Below are 21,622 nucleotides of genomic sequence, written 5' to 3'. Positions count from 1 at the left end.
AATAAAAGGATTTAAAAAAAATACACTTAAAAGCCACAACCATACACTACTTGTAAAGTAACTTTATTTCTTACTTGTCAGAATATCATTTTGGTACAACAAGCACCATCTCAACGTTTGTGCTTATCTTAATCTACACGTGTAATGGATCTTTTCCGGAAAATTCAAATCTCCTCTGGTCACCTTCCAAACAAAGGGCAACAAGTGAAAGGATTTCAGTTTAAGAGGGCAATTAAAAAGTCAAATCACCTACCCTATGAAAACCATTTACATACTGGAAAAGAAAAAAGAAAAGCATTTGGCAAAGGCAGGGCATGGTTACAAACCAGAGAGTGAATTCAAACACCAAGCTAGATTTCTCCAGCTACATTTAAGACTCCTTTAAAAAGGGAAAAACAGAGTGACATATAGAGATGAGCAACACATTTCAATTGAGCACAAGAGACAAAAGAACAAAAAACAAATTAAAAAGTAATCCATGTACAGTTATACACAAAATAAACATGAGAAATTATTGACAGATGTTTAAGATGCAAGTGCAAATGAGCAATGGTGTAGAACTTTTGCTCGAAAAAAGCCTCCTGCCATAATTGAACCACGCTGTCTCCCATTTGTGACAACGCTATAGGACAGCCAAATAATGGCAACGTCCACACAGCTGGAGACAAGTTGCAGTGATGAGGGGTCTTGACTTATAGTCCTGTGATCAGAGCCTTACGAGTAAGAATTCAGTTTCAGCAGAAGGATGTGCACAGCACAGGGAACACAGTTTTACACAGTCTGATTACTTTTAATTTAACTTTAAACAGGCTGTAAATCTTTAAATATTCAGAAAGCTACAGCTGTCCACATTCTGTGATGACCAGTTTCTTTGTGGGAGGGCCTGCCTTTGTGCCCAGCTCTCCCATCTGCTGCACCACATCCATGCCATCCTGAACCCAGCCAAAGGCCACATGTTTGAAGTCCAGATGTTCAGCTTTCTTCAGGGTTATAAAAAACTGAGAGTTGTTGGTATCGCGTCCGCGATTAGCCATTGACAGGATCCCTGGGCCTGTATGGCGGATGTCAAAGTTTTCATCCTCAAATGCACTGCCGTAGATGGACTTGCCGCCTGTGCCGTCGCTCTTGGTGATGTCACCACCCTGAAACACCGAAGGGGTACACGTTAGTAATGTTAGAACTGCAAAATATACTAATGTGGAGAATCTACATACATATTTTGATTAAAGATGACTCTCCACTTTGTTTTTAATAGTTCCCTCACCTGACACATGAAATCTGGTATGACCCTGTGGAAGATGGAGTCCCGCAGCCCGAAGCCTTTCTCGCCGGTGCAGAGAGCTCTGAAGTTATCTGCAGTCTTGGGAACGATATGAGAGAAAAGCTCTATAGTAATGATGCCCATGGGCTGGCCGTCAGCGGCTACTTTAAGGAACACCCGTGGGTTGGTTTCTCTGGAGTGCTCCTGAACTCTGGACATCTGCGGTGCCAAGAGACATGAGGCATCGTCGCAAGTTTGACCAATGCGGCTCTGACACTCACAAAAGACCTTCTTAAAGGATTCAGCTATCTCAGGGGTTTTGAACTTGGCCGCCAGCTGCTCCACTGCACCGTCACCGTCTGGAAAAACAAAGGCAGAGATGAGACCATCAGAGGGAAGCTGAAAAACATCCCTACATGTGTGTAAAGTTTTGAGCTGATGATAAACAGGATATCTGGAAGTAAACCATGAAGGAGACTGGATTTAAAATGCATGGTAGTGATATGGAGTCACAACCACAGTAAGCTAAGCTCTGCTGTCACAAGAAGATGCTTTAACAGTCACAGAAGCGAACTAACAACAAATCAAAACTCAAATGCTGTGCAATAACGTACTTCAAATCAGCATAGGAAGTGTACCTGAGTAGTCTGTGGCCGTCCAGATGAGCGCATTAGCTGAGGCGTTCATGGGTTTAAGCTCCATCGCCTGTGAGATGGTGTGGTTGGCACAAACCCTGAACACCTGATCTCTTCTCATCAGGATTCGGTAGAAATGTTTGCTGGGGTGGAAGAGGATCTTTATATCACCGACGCCACGCTCTTTCCACTGGCCGAGATCCCGGTCCCATCGGTACAGCTTGGTGCGCTCCTTAAACAGGATCTCCTCATCTTCCTCTCCAGACTTTGTCTCCACCTGAGAGGTGCACATAATGCCCAAAGATGAGGTGAGGTTCCTTAAATATTTTAACCACTGACCATTTATAAAAAAAGAAAGTAAGGTACCTCAGGGAGGGATACTATAGGCTCAAAGTGAATGTCCACATTGTTAGGCGCCTCCTCTTCATCACTCCCATCCTTGTCACCATTGTTTTTAGGTTCAGAAGATGCAGGAGACGCAAATACTGTGGCTCCAGCATTTGCCCATGAGAAATTTGAGTCTGAATGAATAAAAAACAAACAAAATATGAGTAAATTATGTTTGCTAAACATGTCAACACAATAGTCTAAACAGCTGAGTCAGAAAAGGTGATGTTAAAACCAACCATTCGCTCCAAATGCAAATGCCTGCGTGCTGCTGGCCAAGTCAGCAAAAGAGAATCCTTCAATGGAGCTGAAGCCAAAGGTGGAGGAGTCTGTGGAAACAGGAAACAAGATATTAAATACTGAAGTAAATGCAGTTTTCTTCCCATTTCCCTGTCCTGTATGCAGGAGAAAATAAGCTCTGACAGCAACATGAACACAGTGTAAATGTGAAAAGAGCCGAGTAAAAAGGCACAACAGAGGCTCAAAACCACATGTTGCTCGAGAGGATACATTTGACTCCAAATACCAATAGAATTAGAGATAAAAAATACATCAAAACATATGGAAAAGAAACATCCAGTAACATTCCATCAGTAACTTTCTGACTGGGTATGACTTAGCGAGGCAGTCTCTCAGAAGTCAGGATGGACAGAGGTTCAGAAATATCTAAAAACAAACAAAAAAAAAAAAACCCTCCACCCACAAATTGTGGAGCAAGTTTAGAATAATGTACGGTAACTCAATGTTACACTGTAAAGAATTTTAAAGTTCTATCATCTAGAGTCTGCAATAACATAATATTCAGAGAAACAGCTGGAGAAAAAGGGACATGGCCAAACATCAGTATTGAATGCTTGTGATCTTCGGCTCATCGGGCTGCACTGCAATAAAACGAGATACGATTCTATCATGGCATGGGCTCTATGGACGTTATGGGCTCTATGGACGTTATGGGCTCTATGGACGTTATGGGCTCTATGGACGTTATGGGCTCTGGACCAAGTTCAAAAGCCTGCATCTCAGATGGTATGGGGGTGCATTATTGCCAATGGAGTGTTAAAGGCATGTAGAGGTTTTAGAACAATATGTGCTTCCATCCACACTTCAATTACACTATTTTTAAGCAGTTTATCATCGTCTTGTATAATCCAGTGAGACAATGCTAAACATATACAGACATTTAGAGCAACAAAATGGTTTTCTAAATTTAAACACAATTTCTGAATGTTAAAGATCTCCTTTCTGCAGTGGTAACCAGGTAAATTGTTCCATACCTTGACCAGCTGATGTGGCAGTTGAAGCTGCAGCATCAGCCTGTGCGTTGGACTCCTGCTCTGGGATTCTCTTAGTTGACAGGTCTATAGGAGAGCCTCTGCAGGGAGTTATACTCCGAGTCTCTGTTGGCTGGTCTGAGGTTGGCTCAGCTTGTGTAGACGTCCTGCCTGCAGCCTCTGCGCTGACCTCAGCCTCTGCGCTGCCCACAGCCTCTGAGCTGATCTCTGAGCTGCCCACAGCCTCTGAGCTGATCTCTGAGCTGATCTCTGAGCTGCCCACAGCCTCTGAGCTGATCTCTGAGCTGATCTCTGAGCTGCCCACAGCCTCTGAGCTGATCTCTGAGCTTCCCACAGCCTCTGAGCTGATCTCTGAGCTTCCCACAGCCTCTGAGCTGATCTCTGAGCTGCCCACAGCCTCTGAGCTGATCTCTGAGCTTCCCACAGCCACTGAGCTGATCTCTGCGCTGCCCACAGTCTCTGAGCTGATCTCCGAGCTGATCTCTGCGCTGCCCACAGCCTCTGCGCTGCCCACAGCCCCTGAGCTGATCTCTGAGCTGCCCACAGCCTCTGAGCTGATGTCTGCGCTGCCCACAGCCCCTGAGCTGATCTCTGAGCTGCCCACAGCCCCTGAGCTGATCTCTGTGCTGATTTCTGAGCTGCCCACAGCCTCTGAGCTGATGTCTGCGCTGCCCACAGCGTCTGAGGTGATCTCTGAGCTGCCCACAGTGTCTGAGGTGATCTCTGAGCTGCCCACAGTGTCTGAGCTGATCTCTGAGCTGCCCACAGCCTCTGAGCTGATCTCTGCGCTGCCCACAGCGTCTGAGATGATCTCTGTGCTGATGTCTGCGTTACCTGCAGTCTCTGAGCAGCTAGATGGACCTGGGGCTGGGTGTTCTGGGGCCTCTGGGGCCTCTGCTGGACTGGTTGAGGTCTGCTCTGCTGTGTTAAACTGAGCAACCTGACACAAGATAAACAAACATTATTCTCTGACAATATGAAATACATTCTTGTCAAGAAACTGTTCTCCTATTTCAATTGTAATAGAGGACAACTTATTTGACACTGAACAAGAACTGCAAAATAAAGTAATGGATGCTTCAAACATTACATTTTCAAGGTAGAAATATGGCTTGTTACCATCTGCTTGCATCATTTGAAATTATGTGTACAAACTCAGAAAGTGCCATGTACCAAGTCTTGTTGTACTTTGAGGACTTCAGTCTCAAAGTCTTCAAGCTTGTCATGGTCTGGGTCGCTGTCTGTGGTGCTCAGGCCACAGAAGAATGTAGAAGGAAGCTGGAGGCTCTTTGCCTTCTCCTCCTCCTCTGGTGTTGGCTTCTTTTCCCACACAAACTGACAGTCTGGTTCTGAGAGCAGCAAACACACGATTAATGTTACATAATGACTAGCATGACAAGTGAGGATTACATATGGATGCAGTTCAATTGCTTTTGGGTACTCAGCTACAATGAAAATGGAATAGATGAGTTATTAGAGCTTTGAAAAGGTTTTCAAAATTAATCACACTAACAGTTCTTTGATAAATGTGTTCAATATTATTGATTAAATATGTGATAGGGTGCAACAGACTTACCGTCAGCACAAGCTGCAGCCTGTCGAGGATCAGGGTAGAGCTTTCCATTCAAGGCTTTCACTGCTGACTCATAGTCCTCATCTACGAGTTCAAACAAATTCAATACAGGTTTCTAATAAATGAGTTTGTTTGCCAGCGAAATATAAACATCAATTCCATTCACACCTCTCTCCTACACTTTGCTCAATGTCAACATGCATGAATGAAAGATTAAATTTTTTTGTTTGGTTCGTGTAGAAAACATTTATATTTTCATCAAAATATTCAGATTTTCAGCCATATGTGTTGGTATTTCGGTGTAATAAAATTGGTAAACTAATAAAACGTGACTGTAACTTGTGGAATATTGACTTATGAAAATCCACGAAATGAAGCAAAAAGGTCTAATTTAAAGAGTCCTAGGTATAACCAGTAAGTCCAATCAACATTAAGACTGGTCTACTCTCAGCATTATATCCTCTGGTCTACTCTCAGCATTATATCCTCTGGTCTACTCTCAGCATTATATCCTCTGGTCTACTCTCAGCATTATATCCTCTGGTCTACTCTCAGCATTATATCCTCTGGTCTACTCTCAGCATTATATCCTCTGGTCTACTCTCAGCATTATATCCTCTGGTCTACTCTCAGCATTATATCCTCTGGTCTACTCTCAGCATTATATCCTCTGGTCTACTCTCAGCATTATATCCTCTGGTCTACTCTCAGCATTATATCCTCTGGTCTACTCTCAGCATTATATCCTCTGGTCTACTCTCAGCATTATATCCTCTGGTCTACTCTCAGCATTATATCCTCTGGTCTACTCTCAGCATTATATCCTCTGGTCTCACCATCGGTGTCGTCGCTGGTGTAGCCTGGTTCATTCTTATAACAGAAGAAGGTGAGAGGCAGCTGAAGTTTCCTGGCTAAAGCTGCCTGCTCAGCAGTGGGCTCCCTGACGTACACAACCTCCACCTCAGAGTCCTCGTCCGACCCCGAGCTGCCTCCTCCTGCCTGAGGGGAGCCTATGACAGACAGACACAATAAAAGTAAACAATATTAAAGACGCTTGAGAGGGACCTGCTCAAGAAGAAGAGAAAAATCAAGTTGATTCATTGGCTTTATTACCATGAGTGTCAGGAACACGGACACGCACACAAAAATCTCATGCACGACACAATGAATAGCATGCATGTGATTTATTACAGTGAAAGACAAGTTGTATTAGGGCTGCATTCGGTATGGTGTTCATTTTTTTGACAGACTACACCACTAACTGCCAGATGCATTAAACAGCATAAATACCTGAGCTTCACCTCTAATTAGCCTTTGCTGAGGTGCACATCACTGGCAGAAGTCTCACTAGGCAGGGAATTGCATATCATGCTGTTGCTACACATCCAGCACTAAAAATGGCACCTGTGACGTTTGCACAGTACATGCCTTTCTGACGGAAGGGCCTCTGCTCTCAGCTCACCTTTCAGAAGACATTCTGCTTTTACGGACATGCCTCCTGCTGCAGTTTTAATACTTAGGTTTGATCCATGAACAAAGGCCTGATCGTGAACTATTGACAAATGTAACAATGTTCATTGACACAATATCCCTACCGATCATTATTCTCTTAGAGTTTGCCTTTCACATGTATACACTAAAAAAAAAACAAAAAAAAACAAAGCAGAAGGCCTGCTAATAATCTGACTGGTTGAGGTCTGCTAATCTAATCCGATGATAGCCTGAACAAACTGACATTTGCCTTTTGGTTGGAATGGAAAATCCATGTTCCTTCAAAAATTCTCCCAACAATGAAAACTGAACTTCAACACACTGGACATGCAACACATTAGCTTCACTGTTTTACCACTCCGTGCATCCAGGTTATGGTTTATATCTAGTATGAGTAGGGGCCAGCCAAGTGACAGCTGAGAAGTGTTAACACACACTGCAGTAATTAGAGTACCTGGGGGTTCAAATTGGATGGTGGATGTGCTGGTCCAAAAAGCCATTGGGTTATCTTTGAAAAGCCTAAAATCCAGCCCTAAAGGATGATGGGTTGTTGGGCGAAGAGAAACTAATTGTGAGGCTGATATATTCAGAAAACAATCCCAAAGTTGTTCAAATTTGAAATACTATGACAGTGTGATGACTGAATTCATGATTACAATAGGATATCAACTTCAGACTACTGTGGAGTTATCTATTGATTGTTGGTACCTTATGTTTGAGCACATAAAGTGGCACCAGAGGGAGGAAATGGGGACTGATTTCAAAACAAATTCTGCTGTAATAAAAGTGCTGGATCAGTAAGAACTAAGATGATGGGACGATGAGATGCAGATGGATCAAACAGACAATAAAAAACAACAACAAACTGCTGTAATACTCATTCCAAAAATAAAATAATTTACAACTTTAGAATTTTTTTTTCTATTTACCTGTGTTCATTTTGAATGCAGGTGAAGCAAGTGCTGCCTTGGCAGGACCTCCGGGATCTTTAGCTTTCACACCAGAGGGAGATGGCTGAGTTTTTGAGTGAGATTGAGGAGTTCCAAAAATCTTTTGAAGGGTATCGGTGCCAAAGACAAACTTGGGGGGGGACATAACAGTCTTTGTGGGATTGCCTGGACTCTGAGGTCCAGCTGCATATGACCCACTGTCTGGAGAAGGCTCTATACGCTCCTTAGTTGTCTCTTCCAGAACAGCGATTGCTGCCTTGCCACATACAGGTGCAGCGTTTGCAGATCCTGTTCTTCCACTGTCTTGTAATCCAGCAGCTCTTAACGTCACCAGGGTCATGAGCTCATTTTTTTCTTGTGCAACCTTGGCTTCGTCAAAGACCTGCTTAAATGTATTTGCAGTATCTTGCAGCTTGAATCTAACAGCCAGCTGCTCAATATTACCCCCTCCTTCAGCAAAGTCCATGGCACTCCAGACCCAGGCCTTCTCTGCACCCTTCATAGGTTCCAGCCGCATGACTGTTGTGATCCAGTGGTTGGCACAGATCTTTAGTACTTGGTCTCTCCTCATGATCAACCTCACTCGCTTGGTATCATAATTCTGCAAGACCTTGAGGTCTCCAATACCCCTCTCTTTCCACTGTTTCAATTCCTTGTCATAGCGATACAGTTTGGCTCTGTGGCTGAAGACCACATGTTCATTTTCTTCTCCAGTAGAAATTTCAATCAAATCAGGCAAGGGGACCACAGGCTCAAAGTACTGGCCATCCCGCTCTTCATCTTGAGTTACGTCCTGCTCGTCATCAGTACCCACTGAGGCTCTGCTTTGGTTCAGCTTAGCAGGAGACTTGGAGGGACTGATGCCAGGTTGGAAGCTGAAGCTAAAACCACCAGTGGATTCCCCAAAGCGGAAAAGGTTCTTTCTCAGAGGGCTGCTAGCAAGGGGTGAGGCGTAGATGGATGAGTCAGCAGTATCGTCTAAAGCTTCTTCTCTTAGGTCATAGTTGTCCCACTCCAAGGTAGGGCCGGTGGTTTCACCATGAGGCTTGCTTAGGCTTGAAACTTCCCCACAGGCTGTAATGTCCCCCTGAGTGTCATCGTCTTTGATCTTTGTTTTCCCATCTGTCAAAAATGATTTCAGGTCTTTCAAACCAGATTTCATTTCCTCAGCTTTCCGAATGAGGTGCGCCGTTCTGCCCGTGTCGACCAGCTTGTGGGGGGTTTGAAGGGGGATATCCAGGAGAAGTCTCTGGCACTCTTCAAACTTCTCCTTGAAATCCTCAGCAAGCTCTGTTGTTTTAAATTTGACAGCCAACTGTTCGAGTTTAGCATCCCCATCAGAGAAGTCGTTGGCCATCCAAATCCATGCTTTGTCTGAACCTGCCAGCGGCTTAAGGTTCATGGTGGTGGTGATCCAGTGGTTTGCGCATACCTTAAGAACTTGTTCTCTTCTCATTAGCACCCTTAGTCTTCCATTAGAAGTGTTTTTCAGGAATTTGAGAATTCCCACACCGCGTTCTTTCCACTGACTGGTGCTGGAGTCAAATCTGAAGAGTTTCACACGCTGAGAATACAGAACCAGTTCATCCTCCTCACCCGTTACCAAATCTACTTTGTCAGGCATCTGCACAACTGGTTCAAACTGGATATCATCATTTTCCTCTGTCTTATACATGCCATCATCTTCCTGCTCATTTGAAGCGTCAGTCTTAGCAGGGGTTGCCTGTAATGATGGGAACACCTGCTCTCCAGCCCCAGAGAAACCTTTGAAATTAGGATCTTTCTGGCCAAATTGGAAGTCCCCTCCTGTGGAATTAGCCAAGTCTGCAAAACTGAACGTATTGGTTTTCCCAGAAATTAATGGATTTTCGTCTTGTTCTGATTGGCCCACTGAGGGTATAGACACAGTTTCTTTCTCCTTGTGTTTGTCAGCTATGCTTTTAAGAAAACTGCAGGCTGACCCTGATGGTGTTTGATTATCAGATAAGGCCGAATCCTTTGCAGGGTCCTGAACACCAAACTTAAAGCCACCAGATGGAATGGGCATTGAGAAAGAGAAACCTGAAGAACCAGTTGCAGTGGGTACAGACTGAGGAGCTTCAAACTTGAAGGAAGCAGCTGAGCTTTTATCTTTGTTTTGACCAAACTGAAAAGTGCTGCCACTTACAAAAGGTATTGAAAATCCAGTTGCAGCTGCAGGCTGGCTTGATGAACCCTCGTTTCCAAAGGTAAAACTGAAAGTGGAGGCTGATGGAGCGGCGCTGCTTGTGCTTTTGGCATTGGGATTTGGGGTCTGACAGGCAGCGCATTTACTGGAAGAGGCTTTATTTCTCACCAAACAAACATTACAATCCCATTCTCCTTCCTTCTTGGCAAACATGGCAGCTAAAGAGGGATTGTCATTTGGGGTAAGGCAGGAAATGCATTTGGCTGCTGATGCTTCATTTCTGACCAGGCAGACATTGCAGTCCCACTGCCCATCCTTCTTGGCAAAGTTAGCCCCAAATCCTGACACTGCTGGTAGACTTGAAGCTACTAGAGCTCCATCTGTTGATTTTGCAGCAGGATTTGGGCTTTTACAGGCAACACATTTATCAGAAGAAGCGTCATTTCTAACTTCACATACATCACAGTCCCACTGTCCGGGCTTCTTGCCAAACTTTGCACCAAGCCCAGAGTCAATAACAGTTATGGAGGGCTGTGTTGCTGGTGCCTCTGTAACTAATGCCACTTGTGCGGGGACAGTTGTTTTAACTGCGGTTTTAAGAGTTTTACAAGAAACACAACTGTCTGCAGAGGCCTCGTTCTTTGTAGAACACTTTTGGCAGTCCCACTGCCCTGGCTTTTTGGGCGACTGTGAAACACAGCCAAAACTAAATGCACTGGTTGTTGTGTCTGCAGGCTTAGAGAAGCTGGTGCCAAATGTAAATGAGGTGGGTGCAGAGGCTCCAAAAGCACCAAAACCAGTAAATGTAGAGCCAGAAGTACTTGGCTTTGATGAATCTGTACCAAACTTGAAACTAAAACTGGTTTTGGTTTCAGCAGCAGCCAGAGCATCCGGTTTTGATGAAGATTGAGGATTAGCATGTTGGCATGCCACACACCGTATATCTGTGGGTTTATTTCTTACACAGCACACAGTGCACTCCCATTCCCCTTCTTTAAGACCAAACTGGGCTGCCAGTGATTGAGAATCTTTTGAGCTTTCCCCTTTCCTCTCTTGTTGAGTGTGCTTTTCTGGAGATTTGACCAAGATCTTTTGGGCTTCCTCAAACTTGAGTTTAAAAAGAGATGCCTCATCTGCCGTTTTGAAACGGATGGCCAGTTGCTCAGGCTTTGGCTCTTCATCTGCATAGTCAATGGCATTCCACACCCAAGATTTGTCAGAGCCAGCATTTGCTTTCAGGAGCATATCAGCATTAATGTAATGGTTTGCACAGATCTTCAGGACTTGTTCCCTTCTCATCAAGAGCCGGACCTTCCCTTTAGTGTTGTGTTTTAGAATTTTAACGTTACCAATGCCCCGTTCTTTCCATTCTTTTGTCTCGGTGTCAAATCTAAACAGCCTCGCCCTGTTGCAAAACATTTCCTCTTCCTCTTCCTCACCGGTTTTCACATCTACCTTATCAGGAAGAGGTACAATCGGTTCAAAGTGGGGCCCATCTTCATCCTCCTCAGCGTGTGCGCTGTCATTGTCGCTCTCCACTGCTCTTTCCTGCTCTGCTGTAGACATGCCAACATCAAACACTGGATTGCCAACTTCACCAAATTTAAATGGCTGCTCCACCTTCCCAAAAAGACCTCCACTGGCTGTGTTCTGTGTAGAATCAACAAATGAGAAGCTTGCAATATTCTTATTGCCAAATGTGAAGATGCTTGTTTGGCTGGGGGGCTGTTCCTGGCCTGGAGGCTTCTCTGGAGCCCCATCCATTTTTGTGGGAATGTCTGATGTGAGTAGACCAAGCAAGCTTTCACTGTGTTTGGCTTGGGAAGCTGAGAAAGTGAAATCTCCATCATTTGATTTAAAGTTGGAATTGAATTTAAAAGCAGTTGAAGGTGTAGACTGAGCAACTGTCCCTGCGCCAAAACTAGGCACTCTGGGGACTTCAGCAGGAGCCTGCTGGCTGAAGGAGAGCTTCCCAAAGTCCACAGGCTTCCCTTCGACGTTCTTTGGTGGTTGGACAGGGACAACAGTTGGCTTAGTGAAGTAGCCGGGCTCAGGCAGGGGAGGGTTAGTAGTCTGTTGGGTCATATTCTGACCATAATATTCTTCACTATATGGGGAAAGAAGACTTGTGGCTGGTGATTCAAATCGAAGAGGGGCACCAAACACCTGCTCCTGTGGAGGGTAGATGCAGGCCGGGGCTGTCTGCAATGGAGGTGTGTGAGTGGGCTGCTGGTAGGCATACATATGCTGCTGAGGAGGCATACGGTTCACACCATACATTGGGCCCTGTGTGAACAAAGGAAAGAAAATTAAAAAAATAAAAATAAATGACTTAACATATTACACAGTCCATTACTACTAAGAACTGTTAAATAACAATAAGTACCTTGGTTGGGGTTACATTTGCTGCTGTGCGCAAGAGATACTGAGAGTTGTAAGCTGGAGACTGGTTGTAGTAAAGAGAAGGGCCCGTGGTGGAAACTTAAGAGAAAGAAAAAAATTAAAAATTCTATTCAACAAACCGATGGGAAAAATGCATTTTTACCATGTTTGAGATCCATAAAGCACACTGACCTGTTAGAGGGGCTCCATGGTAGGACTGGACTGGGGTAAAGGGTTCCTGCAGGCCCTCTGCCCTCAAGCTGTCTCCATACATCTTATGGTGAGGGGAGCCTGCGTTTGCTGATGCGTTGTGTTTTAGATCATGAACCTCATTCTGCGTTTCAATGAGTAAAAAAGCATTAACAGGCAATAGAAATTAGCAGTCATGTTTAACAGTGCCTAAACTCGAAGTGCTTGAAGTCCAATTCTGACCTTGAGGGCTTCAACTTGCTGACAGAGCATCTGAAGAAGACTTTTTTGATCCTCAACCCAATGAGGTGGTGTCTTTGGAGAAATCTAAATATCAGGGTGGAATTGATCACACAAAATCATTGATTTTCATGGTTAACCTGAATCTGTGATGAAAATGGTATAAAAGAGACAAATAAATCATGATCAGGTTGACCAAGAATTTCCACATACCAATCTCTTGGAAGGAGAGACAATGCTTTTGTTAGGAGAGGGGGTAGAAAACTTAATATGGGATATGGTTGCACTGGTTTCTGCCAGATGAGCAGGGCTGGAGTGAATTGGTCTTTTTTGATACCCCAACTCCTTCTCATCTTCTTCATCGATGTCCTCCCCACTCTCCCCAAGCTGCTCGTTTACATCATTCAGGAGATCCAAAACTTCTTCCATGGACACAGGCAGCTAGGACACAAAAAGCAGACAGTGGATACACAGCTGAAAGCTCAGACCGCCAAGTAAAAGCACGAGTTTAAACTAACCAGCAATCGACCATCAATTCTGAAAATTTATGGCACTGAGATGGTTCAAAATTGGGACCAACCTTATCAATATCTTGTGCGTTGGCGTTGTAGATCCTTGACAGATAAGTTCTGAACTTCCTCAGAGAGGTGATACACCTGTCTTGGGTCTCCTCGACTCCATTGCTGGCCTCCTCTGAAAGTCGCTGATAGATCTGTCAAAGAATGGTTAAAGAGACACAGAAAAAATTAACAACTAAATTAATATTCAGTGAAATTCTAACAACATTTCTGTCCACTCTGTAAGACAGACAATGATAGGAGGCCCGTAACTTACACAGCAAAGAGATAGACTGTGTGTAACAAACACCAAACTATCGTTAAGAGCAGAAGCTCTTTTCATAACTTGGACAATGACAACCTTTCACTTTCTTTTTTTCTAGAAGTAACTCATGAAAAAAAGTCTGACAAAACCAAAATAAGTAGTAGTTCTGTCTTCTGAGTCTCATATAATGAGGAGTCAAAACATGAAGACAAATTCTTCCCAAAACTTTACAGCCCTTCCAAAAGCAGCTCCATTTCCATTTTCAAACTTTGACGGGTATGTTCCAGTTATAATTTACCTGCGCTAAATGCCAGATGGATAACAAGTTATTGATGCTTTCTAGGGTTGCAATTGCTTCCTCTGTTCTGCCTTCAATGTCCAGGAGAACAGCATATGCTATTTTGGCTTCCTCTTCAAAACGTTTCACAGAAGAAATCTGAAAGGGAACACAATCGCACAGACTTTTTGTAAGATAACACATCATGACTTAGAGCCAAGACGGCACTTGGGGCTTCACATTTTTCCATCCAAAATTATCGTTTAAAAATTAAAAAGGAGAATGACATTAACCTGGATATCTTTGGAAGAAAAGTGTATGAAGAGGGGCTCGAGGGGCTCTGGTATGCTGCGCCTGTTTTTGATTTTCTCCAGCATGGGAAGGACAACTCTCCAGTAGTGGACACTGCGACCGATGTACTCCTTCTGGTCGTAGTACGAATGCACTCCATCAACCTGTGTTATCAAACATGCCAACACGTGGAAATGTCAGAGAGGAGAGTCTGTTGAAGGCAGCAGTGATATACAGTACTTGTTTGACACAAGCCATTTCTTCAGTTACAAATCCTATCACAAATAGCAAAGACACATGGTCAAGGAAGCAGCACATGTGGCTGTTTGAACACTACACTTACACATAATCCTGTTAAGCAACTGCTGATTGAGCAACGGAAAGGAGCAGCTGTGAAGGCCTGAGTATCTGGCAAGCTTTGCTACAAGCTTGTCAGAGTGATGGCGCCTGCCAGCTGCATAAAATATGTTGACTCTAGCTGAGTAAGTTATGTTTCTGAAGGAAGAAGGATATTGATGATGTGGAAGAGCTACGATGTTCTCAAGGACCTCACATAACATTAAGAAACGCCTATTTTAGTAACAGAAATGGTGATCAGACTTCAGACCTTCAGATGACACACCCTTTATTTGCTCCTTCTGGGAAACGACTAAGCTCAAGTAAAGAGTGTATGCAGCAGTGTGTGTGTGTGTGAATATATGTACCGTCTGGCTGAGGCACTGAGCCCAGTGGATGGCCAGAGCAGGCTGAAGTCCATGTTTCTCTCCAGCCCTCAAAGTATTCAGCCCATGTTGCACAATCATTCGCAGTTTGGCTGATGTGCCAGGGCTGCAAGAGAATGCACATTAAAACAATCACTACATTAATAACAAACAAGATCTAGAATCTATATTCATTACAGTAGGAAATAACACACACTATTTTTGGCATTTCAAGTGACTTAATGAAATAATTTAAGGATCAAAGTACAGGTGGATGACATTCAACTGCTTTTTAAAAAGTAAGGTTTGTACCAAACTCATGTAGATTGATTTCTAACATTGTCAGAAACAGGTTAAATGCAGGTTTATTCTGGAGGCTACAATTCTGAAACACATTCAGCTGCTTTCTAAGACTGTATAGAGAAATAAAAGAGCCGAGATGACGGCTACTGACTAGAGATCTAGGAAAAGAAGGGTTGAAAACCAAATGTTTTTGTATTTCTACAATACATTTTCGTTATCTTATAACTTTCAACAGATGAACAAACTGTCCGTTTCGATTTGCATATACTCGCATTCTGTGTTCTGTAATTCTGACACTCACACTGCTCGTTTATGAATGAGGTTATAGATGGCATCCCACCACTCCCTCTGTCTGTCGGTGGTCAAGAGGCGGAGCAGAGGAAGAGGGAGGCAGCGAGGCTCAAAGAGCTGCTGCTGCTGGTTCATGCCACTGCTGATCTTTGCCTTCTCCTGAAGCTGACAATGGCTACAGAACACCACACCATATAAAAACACCTGGATAGACAAATATATCAGTATTATGTAAGTAATAAAACCAGAATAATAGCACCAGACAATAAATAACCCACATCTGTTGGCCACTAAAGTGGATCAGTCAAACCAGCTCCCATGACATGAGCTTACCTCAAGGTCCAACAGGCAGATCGACTCAGGTGCGTTTGTGTCAAGCTTGGATGTCTCCAGTGTAAGCCTCGGAAAGAGCTGCTGTAGCCAGTCCCGCATGGGTGGTCTTTGGCCCAGAAGAGCCCACTGCAGCCCCAACCAGCTTAGATGCTGCAACTCACCATGGTGCAACAGCATGGAGCCTACAGAGCATGCAGCATGGTTATTACTACAAGTCGATACTTCTGGTTCAGGCAGATTATGATTAAAATTAGTTTTGTACCAGTGTCCCATTTGGCCAGCTGAGAGAGCTCTGGAGCCATAGAGTTAACGCAACGAACGTCATCGTTAGCAATAAAGGAGGATCCAGTTGAGGCCTGTGGACCCCAGAGGAGTTCAAACAGGGAGTCCTGACCACTGCGGTTCCCAAATGCCTCTACCACCTACACCCAGAAAAAGTTCAATTATTAGTACCGTTTCAACAAATATAACCAAGATATGAGCTTATCAGTGAAATCTATCAGAGTAGATATGGTGACTATAAAATAAAACTGCAATTTTGAATGGCATTTTGTATACTTCCAAAATGAAGAGAACTAAGTTAATACACTCCACTTCAGTGACATGAGGAACAATCACAACTTTAGTTTGAAATGGCCATAAACTTTGACCAAACTGATTTAGAGCACAGGAACTGACCTCTCTGATTAAAGCAGATGAATCGGTGCGCAGATTGAACAACATATGTCCAGCCTGACTCTGTCGGTCATTGGCCAGCAGCTCCAAAAGCTGTGGAGCCGACTGGTCCCTTTTGGTCCCTTTTGCCTTTGGTCTGGGGACCTGATGGAAGGACAAATAAAACCCAAAGCTAATTTTGTTGGCCAAAATGAAATCTGTAAGAGGAACTAACTGAACAGACAAAACACAATGAATGAATGAAGACAGCATAACTTGTCTTAACATCTAAAAGCCAAAATATTGTTAAATCCTGAGTTATCTAAAGCTATGCATAAAATGGAAAACTTGACTTATCTTATAAAGAAATGAAAAAAAAATATTTTAGATACACAGATTTAAAACATGCAAACAATGACAAAAATAATGGGCTTTATAACGTTTTTCTCAGTTTTAAAATCTGGATATCTGGTACCTGGTATGCCAGCAGTAAACACAGTGTGGCCAGGTCGATGACGGCCCTCCAGGTTTGCTGCCGCTCCTGAGCGAGTTTCATCAGTAGTGTGGCAGTATGCAGGTAGAGGTGACCCCTCATCTCCACAAACACCTCAAAGAGATCGTCTGTCTGGCGGCCGGCAACGCTGCTCAGCATCTGCATAGCTTCGTCAAAACTACGCGCAGACACAGTTACATTCGAATGTCGTCATAATAAGTCAAAGCACAAATCAGATTGCTTCACTTTGTTTGACCAAGCTGTAAACCAAAGGTGTGTCCCAACATTAAACTTGTCCATTAGTTAGGACTAGAAACATCTGACACCAACTAGCATAAATGTTTCAGGATTTGTTAACAATTTTTCATAAAACTTTGCAAACAAAGCCATGATCGTTGCTAGTTTCAAAGATGTTTCCATATAGAGAAATTATTATGCTATAAAAACAACCCACAAACTAATATATAATAAAGTGGAGCAGAGTACATTTCATTTCATGTATGCAGCTTTTCTAATGAATTTGACCAACAGCATTACACCCGACCTACCCTCTAAGTGCATCCAGGCTTGACTGCACACTGCTCTCAGACAACATGAGTCTCAGCAGGCTGCAATGTGCCAGCAGCAATTCTCTCTGAAGACGTCGACACATCTTCTCATTGCTTGAGACGCTGGGCTGAGCCAGATACTCCTGAGACAAAGATAACATATTCTTAAGAGCCTTTCTTAAATTAAACAGCAGTGCGCTGTGCCTCCCCGATAAATGATGAGTCGGTTCTGACCTGTAGGGTGCGTACCACCAGGGTGTACCAGTCCAGACTGTGGCGCAGCAGGCCCCTTTTCTCAGCAGCGAGGCAATGCTTAATGGCCTCCTCCAGCCGGCCATCCTGACAGAACAGCTGAACTAACTTCACATTCACATGGGCGTCAGCTGGCCTCGCAGCGAGCTCAGCCTGGAGGAGATCGAACAACTGGTTCCAGCCCTGCTGGCCCTGACGACTCAACAGACGCTCCTGTATGAAAAGGAACAAATGCATCAGGAGTCACCCACTTTTAATCTGTGTGCATGTCCATGTTTTTTTTTTTTAGGACAATTGATTGACAGTATAAAATGGAGGTTTAACAAGATTTTCACCTTTAGGTTGAAGACTGCTGGGCTCCCAGGCAAGAGCTTTGCAGCCTTCTCCACCCAAAACTCTGCTCTGCTGTCAGATTCCTGCTTACTAACGAGTAACTCCGCCACTTTCAGAACCAGGTCCTTCTGTGCTGGGTTCAAGTCCACCGAGCGCTACATGAGGACACGGGTGAAGAGTATGTTATGAGACAGCAATGCACATCTAAATGTGATCTGTAGGAATTCACCACTGTTAAGTTGACAGTTCCTGAGCCATTTGAGATTTAAGAGTTGTTCATTTCACATGCAAGAGACAACCAATTACAACAAATCTAACACAAGTTTCCTCTTTCTGGATTTTCTTCAAGATTTAATGTTGTGCCAATAAGGATCACCATCGAGTGCTCTATCAGGATTTACAGGGCTGATCACCCAAAGCCGACTCATACAATACCAATCGCAAGTCCTATTTTCAGGCTTTAGATGAATTCAGACAGAAATTAAATGGTGCCATGTCTTAACAACCGTCTGTTGCCAGGAAACACTCCAATTATTTTCCATTCACTTTGATGGATCACTTAATGTGTCATTTCTATTGTTTAAAACTGTTCCATTTCACACTGTTACAACTTTTGTCTCTTTTTTTTAATTAATATTGCACAAATTACGTTGTGCAGGTGCCAAACTCCGACTGGCTAACACTTCAAGAGGCTGTAGAGCAGCGTTTATAAGCTTGTCATCAAGCTCTGCAGTGGCCTAATAAGGAGCCATTCATTTCAATCAGGTGTGGAGGAGGAGGGAAACATAGAAAACATGCAGGGCAGTGGTACTCGAGGACTGGAATTGAGAAACACTGCCGTAGAGGATTGGTTACCGGGGAGTAGACTTCATAATAAAGACCTGGGATGATAACAGCAGGGGGACTCATCTCCCTCTCCTTCCAACCAGCCACACCATTGCCACAAGTCCTTTTGATAAACAAATGTGTATCTTGGATTTTGTAGGGGTGGGCTGCCATATTATTTTATTGAGTTTTCTCCTGTTTTATTAGTCTAGGAATGTAAGTGGTTGTCTTTTGTTTTGAAGTTGCTTCGTTTAGGCCAGCTTCCCTCTAATAGATAGTTTTGTTTGTTGTTTTGGCCCATTCTGAAACCTCTTAGTCTTATATCCAAGTTGACATTGTTTTTCTTATCTGAATTATAAATACATTTTCATGTTAAATTCTAAATAATCTCCGTGGCTTCTTGAGGGTCGAGGAAAATGGGTCACATTTATGTTGTGCGTTGGTTACCCCTAAACGGGGAATAACAATATACTAGTCAGAAAAGAAAATTCTTACAGCTTACAAGGGAAACTGGCCCAAATGAACAAATCAAGGATAAAACATGTAGTTTGCACAAAATTTCCGTTTGCGATTAATTAAACTTTGAACTGAAAAAAAAAACAGCGATCCGTCACGCAGAATGCAGGACTTTAGTAGATTTAGATTTTCCACCTATTTGAAACCACTTGATGAATGCATTGTTTACAGAAGGTATTCGTGCCTGTGAGGGAAAACCAAATCATTTTTTGCCATATGACATGCCCCCTCTACCTTGTAACATCCAACTGCCTTGTTGATGTCCCCCTCTTTCTCGTAGAGCTGTCCAAGAAATTTGTGGGCTTTAGGATCCCTCTCCTGAACTTTGAGATACTCCGATACATGCCTAGGAAGAGCATGAAAGATACACCCTTACAGTCGCTATAATGTTGGGTGGACAGAACATGTTTTAAAGAGTGAAGAGAACCGTAAGCTTACCTTTTTGCAAGTTCATATTCTTTAACTTCAAAGTACAATTTAGCAAATAAAAATCCTTTGACTGGCTTCTGTGGAAAGAAAAAATAGAACTTGGTGTTATTCAGAATAAAGCTGGCCTCTAGTGCTCTAAACATAAAAATTAAACTGCAAATTTGAAGCACTTTCACATTTACAGCTGACATTTTTATTCCACCAGACTGCAATTAGTTTTACAGACCTATATGCTGACAGGAACAGGAACTTACGACTTTAGTTTTTACATGTCTGACCTACTGATGAGATGATAGCGAGGCACTGGCAGGACAATCTTTATGTTTATATTTAAATCTTAGGCAAATGTGCAAAATCGCCTCCCAGTACACTCAGGAAGAAAAAAAAACAGCCTACTTTGAGGTTCTGTGTATATCAGTGTGACTAAATATCTCCGTTTAACAAATACACAACATACCATTCACGATACTTGTTTTGATAAAACGGCAAAAATGACAAGATCAACTTAATCATCCACGAGATCAACTCTGTTTGTGAGCTCATAATCGACAATAAACATCCCACTAAGTTTAAAATGCGGCTACTGACATGAAATACTTTCTTTATCAAGGTGGGGCACTAAAGTCACATATTTTTCCGCGTCCGTCAAACTAAAAGAAGCTACAAAAGTTGTTTAAGGACATGGCTATGCTGGTCGTAGCTAACTAGCAGGCGCTGCTTTAACAAACCGCGCATTTCCGAGCATGAAGCGAAAGACTAGCCCAGGCTTCATGAAGCCGGTTAGCTAACGTTCACCGCTTAGCTACCGTTCCGAGGTTACACAGAAGCCGATATTTGAGTAGACTGTTTAGACACGTTCTAAATAACAACTACAACCGTTGCTTACTTCACATGTTTCCAAGCTCAGTAGATTTACCGGTTAGATGTCAAAAACTGGTCTGACATAATGGCAGCAGCATGCTCACATTAGCCGCGGACTAAACTTACCTCTTTCAGTGAAGGAGAAGAACTCTGTACTGAGGAAACGTAGCGGTCCACTTCAGCCTTACTCCGCCGCATGGCTTCAGATGTCCAATAATTCTACAAAGTCTCACTGAGGTTCATTCAATACCTTGAGCCGACGAAAAAAATGGTAAAACACACTGACATTAATATCAGCTCATCTGTCCCTTCGTCACGTTAACTCCCCATGATGATAATGCGCAGTCTCATTACCGTCAAATGGCAGGGGGTCACGTGGGTCGTGCGCTGTCTTGAATTGGAATCACTAACCAATGAAAACGCAGTATTTCGTTTGACGCACGCTGACGCACTATATTTTGAAAGAGGAGTGGTTCGCTGGACCAGAAAATTTGCATTTAACGTATACTCTACAATAACACCCCTGTGGTTATTATTGACAAATATCAAATGAGTACATGAAAGTATGTAAGTATAACAGCTTCTTTTTATAACCATATGATGCATCACAAGTATTAAGCTCATGTTTTGTGGCCAGTTGTGGTGGAGCTGAGGCCAGTCTCCATATCACTAGCAATCATTTCTGGTGTCATTAAATGAAAAAAAAAAGATAAACATGGAACTAAATTATTTAACACTGACTGAGGTAAATAGGTTATGCACCCTGCTGATTGATGATTATGGTTGTTCAGATGACCTGACAGTACTGCCTTAAAAATAAAGGAAAATAGACTTTTGTTCAAATCTAGATGATGAAATATCCTATGTTATCATAAAAAATACATATGAAATATAATGTCAGAGGAAAATCTGTTTATGACGGATCATCTCTTTAACGCAGGTAGTATTATCAAATAAAACTATGTCCTGGACAATAATGCTGCGGAAGTCCTGCCTCACCACAATTGGCCCACTGGATAATTCTATGTGACAAAAGAAATGTGGCTTCAGTAGATTTTGTGTTGAGAAAATTGTGGAATGTGTATATCTTTTTATTAAAATAATGTGAAAAATGTACTTTTTAGGA

The 21,622-nt window shown here is 43.1% G+C and overlaps 1 protein-coding gene across 2 annotated transcripts; it reads right to left on the bottom strand.

Annotated features, from left to right (window-relative positions):
• Positions 1-47: 47 nt before the first annotated feature.
• On the bottom strand, positions 48-20,837 carry ranbp2 (RAN binding protein 2). 2 transcript variants are annotated; one of them, XM_072397270.1, is made up of 30 exons: positions 20,623-20,837; positions 19,645-19,712; positions 19,441-19,552; positions 17,868-18,020; positions 17,515-17,745; positions 17,281-17,423; positions 16,715-16,910; positions 16,264-16,404; positions 15,848-16,007; positions 15,586-15,767; positions 15,263-15,456; positions 14,662-14,785; positions 13,960-14,121; positions 13,688-13,825; positions 13,148-13,279; positions 12,781-13,008; positions 12,571-12,654; positions 12,331-12,472; positions 12,143-12,237; positions 7,569-12,042; positions 7,094-7,171; positions 5,985-6,158; positions 5,152-5,232; positions 4,749-4,924; positions 3,558-4,515; positions 2,523-2,612; positions 2,263-2,417; positions 1,900-2,173; positions 1,265-1,620; positions 48-1,142 (listed from the first exon to the last, which is right to left on the bottom strand). In XM_072397270.1, the coding sequence occupies exons 1-30, from the start codon at positions 20,692-20,694 to the stop codon at positions 837-839; spliced, it is 9,879 nt and encodes a 3,292-aa protein (XP_072253371.1). In that variant the 5' UTR covers positions 20,695-20,837; the 3' UTR covers positions 48-836. The 2 variants fall into 2 exon arrangements, with proteins under 2 accessions (XP_072253371.1, XP_072253370.1); XM_072397269.1 differs by lacking the exon at positions 7,094-7,171.
• Positions 20,838-21,622: the final 785 nt, after the last annotated feature.

This window comes from Leuresthes tenuis, unplaced genomic scaffold (genome assembly GCF_036924035.1).
Source record: "Leuresthes tenuis unplaced genomic scaffold, fLeuTen1.0.hap1 SCAF_12, whole genome shotgun sequence".
NCBI lineage: Eukaryota > Metazoa > Chordata > Actinopteri > Atheriniformes > Atherinopsidae > Leuresthes > Leuresthes tenuis.
Note: the sequence above shows the minus strand (reverse complement) of the source record. Positions and strands in the feature narration are given on the sequence as shown.